Below are 17,652 nucleotides of genomic sequence, written 5' to 3'. Positions count from 1 at the left end.
GGGTGGGGAAGAGCTGAGGGCTTGAGATGACTCTGTAGCATGAATTTTATGATGATGAGCAAGGTGTGTACTTTGTCTGAAGACTTCTCCGCATTCTTTATATTCATAAGATCTCTCTCCAGTGTGGATTCTTCTATGTAGATTAAGGTGTCCAATCTGGCTGAAGGTTTTCCTACATTCCTTACACTGATATGGTTTTTCTCCAGAATGAATTCTCTGATGAACAGTAAGCGACTGTCGATGGCTAAAGGCTTTACCGCATGCACTACATTCGTAAGGTTTCTCCCCTGTATGACATCTTTGATGGCAAGTAAGTGATGATTTTGTTCTGAATGCCTTCTCACATTCAACACATGCATAGGGCTTCTGGCCTGTGTGAAGTCTCAGATGCTGAGCACGGGATGAGCTGTCACTAAAAGCCTTCCCGCACTCAGTACATTCATAGGGTTTCTCTCCTGTGTGGACTCTCTGATGTTGGATAAGGCGGGTAGCCTGGCTGAAGGCTTTACCACATTCAGTACAATCATAAGGTTTCTCTCCAGTATGAATTTTATGGTGCTGTGCGAGGTGTGCCCTCTGGTTGAAGGCTTTCCCGCATTCCTTACATTCATAAGGTTTCTCTCCAGTATGAATCCTCTGATGAGTAGCCAGCTGTGAACTGATGCTAAAAGCTTTTCCACATTCCTTACATTCATAGGGTTTTTCTCCAGTATGGATCCTCAGATGGCTAGCAAGGTGTATGCTCTGCCTGAAGGCTTTTCCACATTCCCTGCATTGGTAAGGCTTCTCTCCAGAATGCACTCTTTGGTGCTGGGTGAGTGAGGCATGATGGCTGAAGGCTTTCCCACAGATGTCGCATTCATATGGTTTCTCTCCCGTGTGAATTCTCTGATGGACGGTCAGGGATGAGCCGTAGCTGAAGGTCTTCCCACACACATTACATTTGTAAGGTTTCTCCCCAGTATGAACCCTCCTGTGCTGAGTAAGTCCTATGTGATCGCTGAAGGCCTTGCCACAGTCGATGCAGTCGAAGGGCTTCTCCCCAGTGTGATAATATCTCCAGTGCCGGATAAGCGATGTGTTCTGCCTGAAAGCTTTCCCACATTCAATACATTCGTAGGGTGTTTTGCCGGTGTGACACCTCTGATGTCGGGCAAAGGACGAGCCATCACTGAAGGCCTTGCCGCATTCCTTACACTTATAAGGCTTCTCCCCAGTATGAATTCTCTGATGCTGAGCAAGGTGTGCAGGCTGGCTGAAGGCTTTTCTACACTCCTTACATTTATATGGTTTTTCTCCAGTATGAATTCTTTGATGTTGAACAAGATGTACATTTTGGCTGAAGGCTTTCCTACATTCCTTACATTCAAAGAGTTTTTCTCCGGTGTGTATTCTGTGGTGCTGGACAAGGTGCTGACTCTGGTTGAAGGCCTTCCCACAGTCCTTACACTCATACGGTTTCTCTCCAGTATGAATTCTCTGATGAACAGTAAGAGATGAGCTCTGGGTGAAGGTTTTCTCACATTCATTACATTTAAAAAGTTTCTTTCCTGCATAGACTTTCTTGTGTTTTAATACCATGGAATTTTTGGAAAAGTTTTTTTTATCTGACTTGTGATTATTATAAATATTCCCTTCTATACTGTGTAGAGGAACAAATTTCTCAGGTTTGTTATATCTGTGGTCTATTTCCACAGTGAGGTTTTCTTTTGGAGCACTTCTTTCTTGCCTGATAAATGTCTCTTGGCTTAACAACTGCCTCTCAAAAAGATCTTCACATTTCCAATTTTCTCCAAAAGTAGGACACTCCCGTTCATAGCTTGCAATTCTCTCCATTAACATATCATCACATACAAACTGCTTCAGAGCTAATTCTTGTGTCTCATGTATAGATTCCCAATCTGAAAGATTCAAAAAACCAAATGTTTCCTTTATCATGGGCTATAACAAAGGAAACATTTAACACAGAAAAGGTGATTTGAAAATAATGAACTCCACAAAATATATTATGCACAGGCATTTCAACTGAAAAAAATATGTAAGCAGACCCCAGAGAATGAGAGCTCATAGAAGAACATAGAAATGGTGATTTAGAAAATTAAATGTAGGATAAGAGAGTCCTGAAGGTGTAGGTTGCAATGGTAATAATATTTTATGCCTGTATTAACGTAACAGACTATACATGAAATTCTCTTTCTCTATTCTCTCCCTCTTCTAGGAGACTTGCATATACAGCCAGGCTAACTTTCTTAAAAAACCAATACTACCACATAACTCTGCCACTCAAAAATCTCTGTAGATTCCCTGAAACCACAAATACCTTATGCTTTGTGACTTCTCTTGGAGTTTAGGCAAAATCCTAGAGTCATCTCTTCATAATCAGAAAATAGCATTCCCATAAGCCATTTCCATGTATTTTAATAAAGTAAATGCTCTTCATTTCTCATAGATCCTTGAACTTCAGAGTGCATATTAAGGGATTTTTCCATTCATCATCTTTCTTTCACCAGCCTAGGAAAACTATCACATCTTAATAGGGTTCTGCCATGTGTCTTTTTGTAGGAACTAGTCTTACAGAGATATGTGGGTTGGTATCACTGTTGTTAATTAAATGCTTATTTACTACCACATCACTACCTTTCTTACCTTGTGAGATAGAATATAAGCTTTCGGGAAGAAATAAATGAGCCTTATATACTACTACTAAGTCACTTAACGTATATCATAGGAACTCAGGCATAAATAAGAAATTCTTGATAAATCTATAAAGAAGAAATGTGTATAGAAGAGGTGACACTAAGAGAAAACTTTAGGGAAGAGGTGATATCAAGAAATATAATAACAAATTACTGACTAATCCAATGCTCCCTAAATAGTTTTCTACTACATGTCAAGCATGGGGAACACTAAAGTAATTAAAGACAGTTGTTCTAGAGAAGTACAGAAGGTTATGAGGAAGACAAGACCAACAAAGCAAGTAATTTGAGAAGAAAATATATCAAAAATGAATCCATGTGGTAAAAAAGTAAAACTAGTATAAAAGTTCAGAGATGGGAGGGATCAAATCTACCAAAGCAATTAAGAAACACTGAGATTTTAACAAGCTTCCTCTCCAGGTCATTCATGGTATCAGGAACACCCAAACTTCAATAATTCTAGAACTGGGCCCATAAGAACTCAAGAAACCAATTCCCCATGGTTCTTCTTATGTAGATGGACTGAGGGGAGCAATCCTAGAAAGAGAAAAGCAGAAAGATGACAGCGTCATCTGCTCCTCCCTCAAATTTACTTTTTGTCATGTGAAGGTTGTCTTCATTTCCAGCCTCCCACGGAGAGCCGTGGTTGTCCCTTACCTTTTTGGCTTTTCTCAACATGAATGCTGAGCTATCTTAATCACTGAAAAGCCATACTGTCTTATTACTTAAAGCCATACTGTCACTCAATGTCCCATCAGATTTACAACAGGCTTCTTTATCCCCTTTCCCTCTTCCTGTATCTGTTCTAACATGGACAGTTATTACCTCTTATCAGGAAAGTTCCTCCTTCTGTTTTCCTCTTTAAGGCTGATAGTAGCTTCCTACATAACCAAACTATAAAGCGTGTCTAAACCGAGCTTATATCCCTCCTAATATTTGGAGGATCCTAGAAGTATAGGGTCCACATCATCCCCAAATGTAAAGATCAAACACTGTTACAGAAGTGAAAGGAGAATTTCATAAAGGCATAATTATCATGTATGTTCCCAACATTCCCTTGTCTTTGTGAAATTTAGGTTCAGTGGGGGAGGCAAAAAATAAGCACACACCATTACGGGCTCTCCTGAGTGTTAAAAAGAAACAGTGGCTTCATAGATTGTACTTGGGTTGGAATAGGGAAATGTTCGTTATATGAGGTGGTTAGGAAGGTCTCCAATGAGATGATTTTTAAGCTCTGGCCTGAGAGCCAGACATAGACAGAAAGCCAAGAGGAGAGCATTCTAGGCAGAGAAAACAGGAAAAACAAAAGCCTGAGTGGGAAAGATCTTGCAAGTTCAGAAAAGGTGACCTATGGGCTAGAGCAGTGCTTTTCAACTGTACATCAGGCACTTGTTGAAAATGATAATCCTAAGACACTGCCTATGATCCAGAGGGAATCAGACTTGGAACTCAGACTGCCTCTAACCTCATCTGTTCTCTCACGGCTTAGAGACTCAGGATGTGGGAATACCTGTAAAACATATGGAACATACCTTGATACCTTGCATCGTGAAGAAAACTCTGGGCTAAAGTACAGTGAAAAAGCTAAAACATAATGGAAGATAAGGCTGGAAAATTAAGGAGCTGGTAGGATTTGGATTTTTCCTATTTGCAACAGGAAAGCAAAAAATGATTTAAAGTAGCAGGGTATGTTATGATTTGTATGCAGCATCTAATTTTGGAGTTAAGATTTAAAAAACAGAGAAGTTTATGTTAAGTCAGTATGTCAAAAGGAAAGAGGGAATGGGAAGGAGCTGGATAAAGATGTTTGCAAAATGAGTTTTTAGAAGAGTCAAGATTGCCGGGAGAAATAACAATCTCAGATATGCCAGTGATACCACTGCAATGACAGAAAGTGAAAAGAAACTAAAGAGCCTCTTGATGAGGGTGAAAGAGGAGAGTGAAAAAGCTGGCTTGAAACTCAACTTTCAAAAAACTTAAGATCATGCCATCCAGTCCCATCATTTCATGGCAAATAGAAGGGGAAAAAGTGCAAACAGTGACAGATTTTATTTTCTTGGACTCCAAAATCACTGCAGACTGTGACTGGAGCCATGAAATTAAAAGACACTTGCTCCTGGGAAGGAAAGTTATGCTAAACCTAGACAGCATATTAAAAGGCAGAGACATCACTTTGCTGATAAAGGTCTGTATAGTTCAAGCTATTGTTTTTCCAGTAGTCATGTTTGGATGTGAGAGCTGGACCATAAAGAAAGCTGAGCGCCAAAGAATTGATGCTTTTGAACTGTGGTGTTGGAGAAGACTTGAGAGTCCCTTGGACTGCAAGGAGATCAAACTAGTCAATCCTAAATGAAATCAATCCTGAATAGTCAATGGAAGGATTGATGCTGAAGCTGAAGCTCCAATACTTTGGCCACCTGATGCAAAGAGCCAACTCAATGGAAAAGACCCTGATGCTGGGAAAGATTGAAGGCAAAAGGAGAAGGGGGCAGCAGAGGATGAGATGGTTAGATAACATCACCAACTCAATGGACATGAATGGAGCCAACTCTAGGAGATACTGAAGGACAGGGGAACCTGGCATGCTATAGTCCAGGGGTCAGAGTCAGAAAAGACTGAGCAACTGAAAAACAAGTAGAAGAGAAGATATTTGGGGAGCTCACGCTAAGAAGTCAACTTTCAGTTTTCTTCCAGGTTTGGAAAGCTTGAGAAGAGTTTCTTTTTTTTCTTTTCCTTTTAATTAATTTAATTGAAGGATAATTACTTTACAATATTGTGATGGGTTTTTGCCATACATCAAGATGAACTGGCCATAGGTATACATGTGTCCCCCTCATCCTGTACCCCCCTCCCACCTCCCTCCCCACCCTGGCCCTCTGGGTTGTCCCAGAGCACCAGCTTTGAGTGCCCTTCTTTGAGAAGAGTTTCTAAGAAGCATAAGAAAGGAGGAAAGATCACCTGTGCAAATGGCTGAGCCATTGCCTAGAAAGGATTCCCCTCTCTGGTTCTCCCACACTCACCTGGGAATGGGCTTCTCATCTCATTCTCCATCATCATCCAGGGCTCTTTCCCTTGCTCCAATAAGGAGATGACATATGGCTTAGAGATACAAAGTCCTGCATACAGAAAAAGATATGAAAATTGGTCATGTTTTGGACATTTCAGCTGGTCCCTTAATTCTGATGGAATGACATGATAGAAATGAATAGTTCAAGGAGTGACAGACTATATAAAGCTTCTGGCATAGTTTAGTGGGGCTGCCAACAGTCAATCCTATAAAAGTGGAATCATTTTCTAAGAGACTGGAGGCAGAAATTCAGCCCAGCATTTTTAGAAGATCATTGGACAGCAGTAAGTGAGGTAATATAAAGGACCCCTAGAGACAGTTTGGAGATGGCTGGATGGCATCACCGACTTGATGGACATGGGTTTGGGTAGACTCCAGGAGTTGATGATGGACAGCGAGGCCTGGCATGCTGCGATTCATGGGGTCGCAAAGAGTTGGACACGACTGAGCGACTGAACTGAACTGAGAGACAGTTTGGAGTTTGAGTTAACTGTCTGATTAAAAAACAAAATCAGTATTCTTCAGAGGAACGTAACAGAATCCTGAATTATTTATAATAATCCTGTATTATTTATAGTGTCCAGGAAAAAATCTAATTACTCCCTAAAAAGTGGAAAAAGTGAATCATACTCAGAAAAAAAGGAATTAATGGAGACCCAACCTGTGACAAGACAGATGCTGGAATCAGTAGACTAGGATTTTAAAACAGCTATTATATCTATATTCAAGAATATAAAGGAAAATATGCTTGTAATACTCTTGGCACCAAAACAGAAATTATAAAAAAGAACCAAGTAAAAAGTCTAGAATTGAAAAATATAGTATCTGAAATTTAAAAATTCACTAGATGGGCTTAATAAGACATTGAAGAGGACAAAGAAAGCGGCAGTGAACTTGAAAATGAATCAACAGAAATTATCTAAGCTGACAGAGAAAAAAGATTTTTAAAAGGGAACACATCCTTAGTTACCTAAGGCACAATATCCAAGGTTCTAACATGTGTGCAACTGGAATCCCAGAAGGAGAAGAGAGAGTAGAAAAAATTAAATAATGATCAAACATTTCTCAAATTTGGTGAAAGACATACATTTAGTTTCACAACATTTAGTGAACCACAAGCAAGCAGGATAAAAGGGGCCTCTAGACAAGAGAAAGCTAAACTAGCCAATGAGGTGGCCCTAGGGCTGAAAAGGGTGTTAGTTTCCCTAAGAACATCTAAAGCAATTTTCAGCTTGTGCCTCACTAGTTCACCTTCTGCAAGTTAATAAAAATATACAGGTTTTAAAGCAATATTCCGAATTCCTAACGATCCGGCTATATTCTTGGTGAGCTCTGTTACGCTGGTAACAGTACTGTAGGGCAGAGGAAAGGAGCCAGCACAGGAGGCCAGCGCGAGTCACAGCATGCCCTGTGCTCCCAACGGGCTAAAGGCCACACTCATGAAATAGCTGATACACACCAAAATCACCGACTCAACCTGAAACGGTCACCACTTCCTGAACATCCTCTTCATTTTCCAGATTCAATTCTGATCGACACACAATAAATTAAAAAAAAAAAAAAAAAGTAAAGAGTCCCTAAGGGTAATTCTGAATTATACAGAGGGGGAAAAGATCCTCACCCAGTGATACCAGGCTCTGATAGTTCTCCAACATCATACTCCTGTACAAACTTCTCTGAGCAGGGCTCAGCCATTCCCATTCCTCCTGGGAGAAGTCTATTGCCACATCCTTGAACGTCACCAGGTCCTGAAATAACACAATGACCTTCTGGATCAAGCAATGCTCATGTCCACACGTGACTTCAAGCTTAAGCATTAAGTTGGCCCTACATTATGTGAGAAATAGCCCTTCGAGGAAAAAAACCTTAAACATATAATATTAAATAGTTCTTATTGAAGTTGCTAAATTGTATTGTATACAATGGTGCTAATCCATTTCTCTTGTGTGTGTGACCGTGTGTGCTCAGCTGTGTCTGACTTTGCCACTCCATGGACTACAGCCCACCAGGCTCCTCTGTCCATGGGAGTTTTCAAGCCTGGGGAAATATGGACAGATGGCCACAGGGCAGTAAACAAGGGCTTCAAGGAAGGATGTGTATCTATGGTTGAACCTTCAAAAACAACAAAAAAGAATATTTAAGTTGATATTATGGAAATGGTACCCTATGGGATCCTAGTGCCTTAAGGAAAAGAGGCATTGAACTGACATGGCTGGGGTTTTTTTGGTTGACACAATAGAAAATATATTTAGAGTGCAGGTTTTTTTTTGGGGGGGGGGGCTTGCTGAGCTTCATGGCTTGTGGGATCTTAGTTTCCTAACCAGGGATTGAACCCAGTCCCAGTAGTGAAAGCACAGAGTCCTAACCACTGGAATGCCAGGGAATTGCCCTAGAATGCAACTGTTCTTTAATGCTGTACCATTAAGAATTAATTAGCATGTCATGCCACACTTCAGTGACCTGAACAGCAACATGCTGTGCAGGACTGCAACACATCCAACTTGTGTACTAAATTTGAGTACAACAAGCCAGTATATATTTAGACAATATCAATATGAAACCAAAAATAGTTATTTTCAGTTTCTTAAAGACAATGCCCAGTTATAATCACCAGCAGATTAAGACAATTTTCTTTTTTTTCTTTTGGTCAATTTTGAGAGGTTCGCAGGTTTTTTTTTTTGAATTGAGATATAGTTGACAAACAATATTATATAAGTTTCAGGTATACAATATAGTGTTCACAATTTTTAAAGGCTATACTCCATTTATAGTTATTATAAAATATTGGCCATATTTACCTGTGTTCTACAATATATCCTTGTAGCTTATTTTATACATAATAGTTTATAGCTCTAATTCCCTACCCCTATCTTGTCTCCTCCTTCCCCCTAGTAACCACTACTTTGATTTCTATATCTGTGAGAGTTGTGAGAAAATTTTTAAAGTGTTATGGGCATTTTCATCTTCACATTTATTTTCAATGAAAATACTAAAAATCTTTGTAATGCTCAGTGTTGTCATTTACCACTACATGGATGGAACTAGAGGGCATTATCTAAGTGAAATAAGTCATACAAAGACAGGCAAACACAGTATGATCTCACTTAACTACAGAATCTAAAAAAACAAAACAGAAACTGACTTTGGATAGATAGAGCTAGAACTGGTAGTTGCCAATGGAGAGGGGAGTACAGCATGGAAAAGTGGAACAGAAAGGAGTAACTTACAGTGCAGAAACCTGGTAATACTACCCCAACTAGGCACTCAAAGTATAGTAATAAGTCACGTTGACAGTATGAACCCTTGATGTATGATACATGATGAAAATGGAACTCTGTGATCTTCCTTCTAAAAATACATTAGGCCAGTCTAATCAGAGGAAAAAACATCAGATTTCAGAGATGTTCATAAAATAACCTGCTGCTGCTGCTGCTGCTAAGTTGCTTCAGTCGTGTCCGACTCTGTGCGACCCCAGAGATGGCAGCCCACCAGGCTCCCTGGTCCCTGGGATTCTCCAGGCAAGAACACTGGAGTGGGTTGCCATGAGACCCTCTCAAAACTGACAAGGTTTTTAAAAAGAAGGAAAGTATGCGAAACTGTCACGTTCAAGGAGACAGAACTACTAAATGCAATGTGGTACCCTGGATAGGACCCTGGTACAGAAAATGGACATTAAGTAAAAACCAAGGAAATGTGAACAAAGCACGGACTTAGTAATAATCTATCAATGTTGGCTCATTAAGGGCTTGCTTGGTAGCTCTGCTGGTAAAGAATCCGCCTGCAATGCAGGAGATCCTGGTTCAATTCCTGGGTCAGGAAGTTCCCCTGGAGAAGGGATAGGCTACCCACTCCAGTATTCTTGGGCTTCCCTGGTGGCTCAGCTGATAAAGAATCTACCTGCAATGTGGGAGACCTGGGTTTGATCCCTGGGATGGGAAGATACCCTGGAGGAGGGCTTGGCAACCCACTCCAGTATCCTTGCCTGGAGAATCCCCATGGACAGAGAAGCCTGGTGGGCTACAGTCCATGGGGTCAAAAAGAGTCGGACACAACTGAGAGACTAAGCATAGCACACACCAAACTAATGTAAGATATTAGAAACTGGGGAAGCGGAGTGTGATTCATATGCATAGTCCCTGCTATCTGCAAATTTTCTATTATAAAAAGGAAGTTTATTTGTAAAAAATAAGGGGCATGCTCTCTGGGAGAGGTGGGAACCAGGCCCTTAGATAAGACTGTTGTTGTTCTTGTTCAGTCGCTGTCATGTCCAGCTCTTTGCCACTCCATGGACTGCAGCACACCAGGCTTCCCTGTCTTCACTGTCTCCTGGAGTTTTGCTCCAACTCATGTCCATTGAGTAGATGATGCTGCCCCCTTCTCCTTTTGCCTTCAATCTTTCCCAGCCTCAGAGTCTTTTCCAAAGACTGTTAATCAAGGGATTTTCATAAAGAAAACAGCTTTACCAAGTCCTAAACAGAAAGACTGCCTTTCGAGGAAGAGATATGGAATAACTAACCTGGGGTATGGCTTTCACTAGTTCCACTGTCATTTTCACCTTCTTTTCCTGGCTTTTCTCTTGGAGAACAGCAGTGTCCTGGGAGGGTAAGGCTGGAAGAAGAAAAAGAGTGAAAAGATGAGAACCTCTCCGCACTCCCAGGATCACCAGCGTAAAAATTCTGTCTTCCCCTTCCTCCTCCCAGCCTTCTTTGGTTTCACTGTCCACATAACCAAGAGATTACAGGCAACCAATGGTGATTGAGGGGTCTAATTTATAACTCTTTCTCTTAAGCTCGAGTTCCTAAATTTGATCTTTTCTAAAAGTTGCATTCCCATTCTTTGGTCTTATTATGAATAAAACCAATGAGATGTGCTAGATACTCTGCATACATTATGTTCTCTCACTTTATTTTAAAAAATAATCCCATGAAATTGTTGCTTTCTCTATTTTATAGATAAAGGTGGACTCTTTCCTTCCCACATCTCCGCTTCATGCTTTGATACAGTCTACAGTTTGAAAATCTGACTCCTGAATGCCATGAGACGACAGGGTTATCCTCCTCCTCCTGCCAAACCTTTGCTTTCCTCCATGACTGTGGATCCTTTAGCACCCAATTCTACCACCTTCCCTCTCATCTCTCTCCTCAACCCCTTGGTTTCCCCTCCTTTCTGTCACCCAGAACTGAGGGTGTCCCCTGCTCCAATCAGGAGATCCAGGTGCCCCACCTCTTGCTTCTCAGTGGAACTCTTGGGACTGGGAGCAGGGAATTCTACCCCAGGATTCTTATCCTGGCAATACACAATTCCATAAATCAACATGCACAAGGCGGCCAGAGTTATCAACCTTCCAAGCAGTCTCCCCCAAAACACCCCAGTCACACAGGCGCTGTTACAACCACACCGGGTGATACACAGACACTGATACAAGGTCTCACACACCCCCTGATCACAGGAAGGACACAGTCACAAGCATCCAGTGGAAGGCACATCACTGCAGCCGCACCACCGCCGCAGAGAGCTCATGTACAAGCACGTGGTGATCACAAACGTCACACACACAACCCCAATCTCAGTCTCTCACACACCCACGGCCCCTCATCTCTGCCTCGCTCACACACGCACACTCCACGACCTCGCAGAGGCTGTATTTGCACACCTCGGAGTGGCGAACCATGGTTCAGTCTCTCTCCTACTCACTTTGGTCTCAACACATTAGTTTTCCTCCCTCTCTCTCACACACACACAGTCTCAAAGGTCTCTGCTTCTGAGACACGTGGATTTCTCGCGCACATAGATACACAAACACTGCAATTGCTACCTCTAACACACGCACACACAATACACACTGGTCTCCCTCACACGAGGACAAACAGGCACTGTCACACAATCTCACACGCCGGACACACCAATATGCTGGCGGTCTCTCACACACACACATCAGCCCCTCTCTGCACGATCTCTCAGCCTCTCCCGGGGCCCCCGCGCTGGCTAACCTTTCACACACCCGTTTCGAACACTCACACCAGCACGCCCCGGCCGCACGCTCTGGACGTTCACAGCCCAGTCCTGCCTCTCGCACTCACACACCCCGATCCAGCCGCCCCAGACACCGATCCCGGTCCGAGCCGCAGCCTCGGCGCACCCGCGCGGGCCTCTGGGAAATGTAGTCCGCCCGGCAGCGACCGAGCAGCGGCGCCCAGGCCGGGGCTCCACGGGCGGGCTCAGAGCCGCCCGCCTCGGCGGCCCTGCCTGGCTCTTGGGCTCAGACACTAGACCACCCTGACCAACCCACGAGCCTCCCACGGAAGCCAGCCGCCCTCACCCGAAGGACTTCGGCAGCCGACGCCCCGGAGACCAGCGCACAGGGGTCGAACCTCCCCAGGTGGGCGAGCGGTCAGGCGCGAGGGGCGGAGACAGGGCGTGGCTTAGCCGAGGGGGCGTGTTCTTAGGCTGTTGAGACGGAGAGGTGGAACCTTAGCGTCAGAGCGGGAGTGCCTGTGCACGTACGCGATTACGCCTGAGGGGCGGGGCCCAGGATATCAGAGGCGTGACTACGCCGGAGAGGCGGGGCCCGAGGGTTCAGGGGCGTGGCGCGGCTGGGCGCGAGTGTACGCAGGCGCGGAGTATGAGACCTCCCCCCTCCCCTCTCCTGGAAACCAGAAGCGTCCGTAGTTACGGGAACCGACAGTCCTCTGTGAGCTCTGGTGTGCACCTGTGATGTCCCGCTGTCTGTGTCTGTATGACCGCGGTGTCGCTCGAGTGCAGTCCTCTGAGCCTGCCCGTGGGAGCGTGATTTTCTTTCTGTGTTAAGTTTTGGGACCGTAAGATCAGTACGGGATGACTTGTTATTACACCAAATTAGTAGATTTCTCACTTGCAGAATGGGAATGTCGTTATTATCACTCTTCAGAAAGTATTTTCTTTGGAACCTGCACTGGTGTTGAACCCCATTCTGCTCCTGATCACAGTGGAAATGGCCCGTGGTATGAGATACTAAGAAAATAGTAAAATTAGTAGCTGACTTGGAAATTGAAGCAAATAAGGAAAAGCTGCTGCTGCTGCTGCTGCTAAATCGCTTCAGTCGTGTCGGACTCTGTGCGACCCCATAGGCGGCAGCCCATCAGGCTCCGCCGTCCCTGGGATTCTCCAGGCAAGAACACTGGAGTGGGTTGCCATTGCCTTCTCCGAGAGGAAAAACCTAAAGGAAATCAATTCTCAATATTCATTACAAGGACTGATGCTGAAGCTCCAATATTGTGGCCACTTGATGCAAAGAGCCAACTCATTAGAAAGGGCCCTGATGCTGGGAAAGATTGACAGCAGGAGAGGGGATGACAGAGGACGAGATGGTTGGATGTCATCACTGACTCAATGGATATGAGTTTGAGCAAGCTCCTGGAGATGGTGAAGGACAGGGAAGCCTGGTGTGGTGCAGTCCATTGGGTCAAGAGTTGGACATGACTAAGCGACTGAACAACAAATGAAAAGCCATTCAGGGGGATACAGCAGAGAAAAAACCCACAAAACTCCCCACCCTCTAAGATCTTACTTTCAAGTGAATGGAAACAAACCACAAGAGAATGAGTAAAATAGTGTATTGAATGGTGAGAAAGGCTGTGAAGAAATAGAAAACAGGGAAGAGGAATAGAGAGTAGAGAAAATGAGAATATTTACTGTTGAAAAATGAAGTCAGGGCACTGAAGTCTTTAATCTTCATGCAGCTTTTCATCCTGAATTTCAAGGTCGGCTCATTTAGGAGTAACTCCTTACATGGAATCTACTGTTATATTCTCAGTGGTAAAGAATCTGCCTGCCTGAGACGTGGGTTTGATCCCTGGGTTAGGAAGATCCCCTGGAGGAGGAAATGGCAACCCACTCCAGTATTCTTGCCTGGGAAGTCCCACAGAAGGAGGAAGCTGGCGGGCTACAGTCCATGGGGTTGAAAAAGAATCGGACATGACTTAAGACTAAACAACAATGGGTATGTATTTTTCTTCTCTACACTGGTGCATGCATTTTATAAATGCTTTTATATATGCACTGAAAAGAAAAAAGAAAAAAAAATCCTGTGTGCTCAGTTTACGAATACCCCCTAACATCTATTAATATGATACCCCTTATGTCTGTCCTAGTGCTGGTCCTTTGTGTCAGCCTCTGGATTCTTGTTCAAAGGTGACAGGTGCAGTGATGAGATCGTTAAAATACAGCAGCTGTAGGAGGAAGTGTGGGAGGAAATTCAGGAAAGCCCACTGGTTGGGTAATTCGAAGCTAAATCTGTGACCAGATCTGGGCACCATTTTTCAGATGTAAAGTATTAAGTCATGGCTGTTTGTTTTTTCACACTTTGCAACATTCAATCCCCACCCCGCCCCTTGCTAAAGATGTGAACTTGGTGGCATATGTGTCTCTCCCATCAGGACAGAAGCAAAAGCCAAGAACCTGCATTGTAAACCTGGTTTCAGGGCATTAAATGTGAGGGTACACAGGCTCAGGGCCAGTAAAGTCATTTGTGCAGGGCTGCTGTTCATTAGTGATGGCAGCCGAGTAGGATTCAGGTAGGAGTAGGAGGCTAGAGTTCTCCAGATTGCAGGATAATGGTTTCATGTTCTGCTTTTAACTTGCTTTGCTTCCTCCCTGTCTTTAGTTATTCCATCCAAAGAGCTCTTTAAAAAATTGTTTTAATTATAGTTGATTTACAATATTGTGTTGGTTTCAGGTGTACAGCAAGGTGATTCAGTTATACATACACAAATATCCATCTTTTTCAGATTCATTTCCCACTGTTGTTGTTCAGTCACTAAGTTGTGTTCCACTTTTTGAGACTCCATGGACTACAGCACACCAGGCTCCTCTATCCTTCACTATTTCCAGGAGTTTGCTCAAATTCATGTCCATTGAGTCAGTGATACTATTCAACCATCTCATCCTCTGCTGCCCCCTTCTCCTACTGCCCTCAATCTTTCCAGGTATCAGGGTCTTTTCCAGTGTATCAGCTTTTTGCATCAGGTGGCCAAAGTACTGGAGCTTCAGCTTCAGTCCTTCCAGTGAATATTTGAGGTTGATTTCCTGTAGGATTGACTGGTTTGATCTCTTTGCAGTCCAAGGGACACTCAAGAGTCTTCTCCAACACCAGAATTAGAAAGCATCAATTCGTCAATGCTCAGGCTTCCCCGGTGGTTCAGACAATAAAGAATCTGTGTGCAATGCAGGAAACCCAGGTTTGATCCCTGGGTTGGGAAGATCCCCTGGAGAAGGGAATAGCTACCCAATCCAGTATTCTTGCCTGGGGAAGACTATAGACCGAGGACACAATTCCACGGGCAGCCTTCTTTATGGTCCAAGTCTCACATCCATACACAACTACTGGAAAAGCCGCAGCTGTATTTCCTTTGTAGCTTATTACAAAACACTGAGTGTAGCTCCCTGTGCTATACAATAGGTCCTGGGTCATTATCTATTTTTCAGTTAGCTCCTGAGACCTTGAGAATAAGCTGCTTTTCCAAGAGTCAGAGTCAACTGAGGCTGCTTGTTTTCAAGATCTTGACTGATGGTTAGGTAACTGGAATAGTAACATTTTCAAGTCTGGTATGCGTTTTCAAGTCTCCCGTATGCGTTTGCTGATGTCGACTAAGGTGTGACCGGCACCTGAAGGACTTGCCGCATTCGTGGCAACTGTAGGGCTTTTCCCCAGTATGAATCCTCTTATGTTGACAGAGCGAGGAGGAGGTGCTAAAGGCCTTCCCACACGCATCGCACCTGAAGGGCTTCACTCCACTGTGAGTCCTGTCATGCGTCACCAGGGAGGAGTGACTGTTGAAGGTTTTCCGGCACACCTGACATTCATAGGGCCTCTCTCCCGTGTGACTCCGCCTGTGGACAATGAAATGGGACCTGCAGGTGAAGGCCCGGCCGCATTCCTGACACGTGTAGGGCTTCTCACCCGTGTGGGTCCTCTGGTGCTGAGTGAGCTGCACGAGGCGGCAGAAGGCCTTCGGGCAGTCCTCACACTGATAGGGCTTCTCTCCGGTGTGAGTCCGCTGGTGCTCCGTCAGGGAAGAGACACGGATGAAGGACTTGGTGCACTTGCTGCATCTGTAGGGCTTGTCTTCAGAGTGGACCTTCTGGTGTCTGAGGAGCTGGGCGCTCTGTGTGAAGGCTCTGCCACAGGCCTTGCACTTGAAGGGTTTTTCTCCGCTGTGGATTCTCTGGTGGTCCGCAAGGGCGGAGGGGCGGCTAAAGGCCTTCCCACACTCGCTGCAGCCATGGAACCTCTCTCCGGTGTGGATGATCTGGTGCTGGGTGAGGTGTGTCACCTGGCTGAAGGCCCGTGTGCACTGCCCGCAGGTGTAGGGCTTCTCGCCTGTGTGGGTGCGCTGGTGTTGGGCGAGGTGGGCCTTCTGGTTGAAGGCTTTGCTGCACTTGCTGCACTGATAGGGTCTCTCTCCTGTGTGGATCCTCTGATGCTGGATGAGAGTTGATCGACGACGGAAGGATTTCCCGCACTCGAAGCACTGGTAGCATTTCTCTTCCTTCATCTTCTGATGGATGACGAGGCATGCCCTGGTGCTGGAGGCTTTTGCATATTCTCTACCCGTGCTGCTCGTTTTTTTCATCACTCGTTCATGATGGTATGTTTCTCCTTTTATCCTCTTCCTTAAAGACAATTCCTTGCTCTTCTGTGTTGACTCACTCTCTGAAAACGAACATATAAACACATTAATATAAATAAATGTACGTATCCCCACTGCTAAGAATCTATCCTTAGAAAAAGGTTCTAGTATTTAAGGATGTATGTACAAGGACATTTATTGTCATACTCTACTAACAGAAAAAGCTAGAAACAAATACCTGTTTATTCTTATTTTTAATTAAACATTTTTTTATTGTGGAAAAATACACAAAACATAAAATTTACCATTTTAACCAACTTTAAGGGTGCAATTCAGTGGCATTAAATACACGCCAATGTTGTGCAATGGCTAGCACCACACATTATCCTTATTTTTTATTTGAAATGCATTTTAAGTCTTAAAAAAATTGAAGTATAGTTGATTAATAAATATCCATTTAAATATTAAATTATTTAATCTCTCATGAATGGAATTAGTGCCCTTCTAAAAGGGACCCCTTCCACCACATGAGGGCACAGTGAGAAGATGGTCATCTGTGAACCAGGAAATGGCCCTGCCAGACACTGAATCTGCAGGCACCTTCATCTCCAGAGCTGTGAGACATGAAGATGTGTTGTTTAAGCCACCTGGTCTGTGGTGTTTCTGTTATAGCAGCTCAGACAGACTGAGACAGACATCAAGGGCTGACATGGCCCAGACCGCCCACAAGAGCTGGGTACTGTCCACCCCACCAGTTCTCAGCTGGGGCATTCCCAGCGGCAGTCTCCCATGAGAGCAAGAGGTGCACCCAGGACTTGGCTTGAAAAGGTCTAGACGCTGCAGGTGAGCCGCACACACAAGAGGCCAGACCCCTGCACCAACCCCACAGATGTGTTTATCTCTGGCCACTCTGGTGTGTGTGCAGTAACCACTGTGTTTGAAATGATCCAATCTTGGTTCCTACTTTGCCAAGGTATCTAAGAACATCTCTTTTTTAAAACTGGAGCATAGTTGATTTACAATATTGTGTTAGTTTCAGGGGTACAGCAAAGTGATGGATAATACATACATATGTATACATCTGTATTTTTTAAATTTCGTTTTATATCCATGATAGGTTATTATAAGATATTGAATACATATAGTTCCCTGTGCTATGCAGTAAACCCTTGTTGCTTATCTATTTTATACATAGTCGTTTGTGTCTGTGATTTCCATACTCATTTATCCCTGCCTCCACCTTCCCCTTGGGTAACCATATGTTTGTTTATTTCTGCTAGTC

General features: G+C 43.9%; 3 protein-coding genes across 4 annotated transcripts in view; 1 reads left to right on the top strand and 2 right to left on the bottom strand.

Annotated features, from left to right (window-relative positions):
* The window catches only part of SMIM17 (small integral membrane protein 17), a 27,953-nt gene extending 17,319 nt beyond the window's left edge, over window positions 1–10,634 (top strand). For both annotated transcript variants that reach the window (XM_055553799.1, XM_055553797.1), the window contains one exon: window positions 10,351–10,634. In XM_055553799.1, the coding sequence (XP_055409774.1) occupies window positions 10,351–10,392 (42 nt within the window). In that variant the 3' untranslated portion in view covers window positions 10,393–10,634. The remainder of the gene's footprint in view (window positions 1–10,350) is intronic.
* LOC129632315 (zinc finger protein 420-like) overlaps window positions 1–17,652 on the bottom strand; it is a 24,498-nt gene that overhangs the window by 2,851 nt on the left and 3,995 nt on the right. The window contains 3 exon segments of the mRNA XM_055553831.1: window positions 1–1,501; window positions 15,400–15,516; window positions 15,685–16,453. Of these exon segments, the coding sequence (XP_055409806.1) occupies window positions 1–1,501; window positions 15,400–15,516; window positions 15,685–16,453 (2,387 nt within the window).
* On the bottom strand, window positions 1,942–12,240 carry LOC129632301 (zinc finger protein 471-like). The gene is made up of 5 exons (XM_055553818.1): window positions 12,083–12,240; window positions 10,280–10,371; window positions 7,385–7,511; window positions 5,717–5,812; window positions 1,942–3,233 (listed from the first exon to the last, which is right to left on the bottom strand). Exons 2-5 carry the CDS (start codon window positions 10,310–10,312, stop codon window positions 3,178–3,180), a joined length of 312 nt encoding a protein of 103 aa, XP_055409793.1. The 5' UTR covers window positions 10,313–10,371; window positions 12,083–12,240; the 3' UTR covers window positions 1,942–3,177.

The sequence above is a fragment of the Bubalus kerabau genome, chromosome 17 (genome assembly GCF_029407905.1).
Source record: "Bubalus kerabau isolate K-KA32 ecotype Philippines breed swamp buffalo chromosome 17, PCC_UOA_SB_1v2, whole genome shotgun sequence".
Lineage (NCBI taxonomy): Eukaryota > Metazoa > Chordata > Mammalia > Artiodactyla > Bovidae > Bubalus > Bubalus kerabau.
The sequence above is the reverse complement of the archived record's forward strand: the minus strand, read 5'-3'. Positions and strand labels throughout refer to the sequence as shown.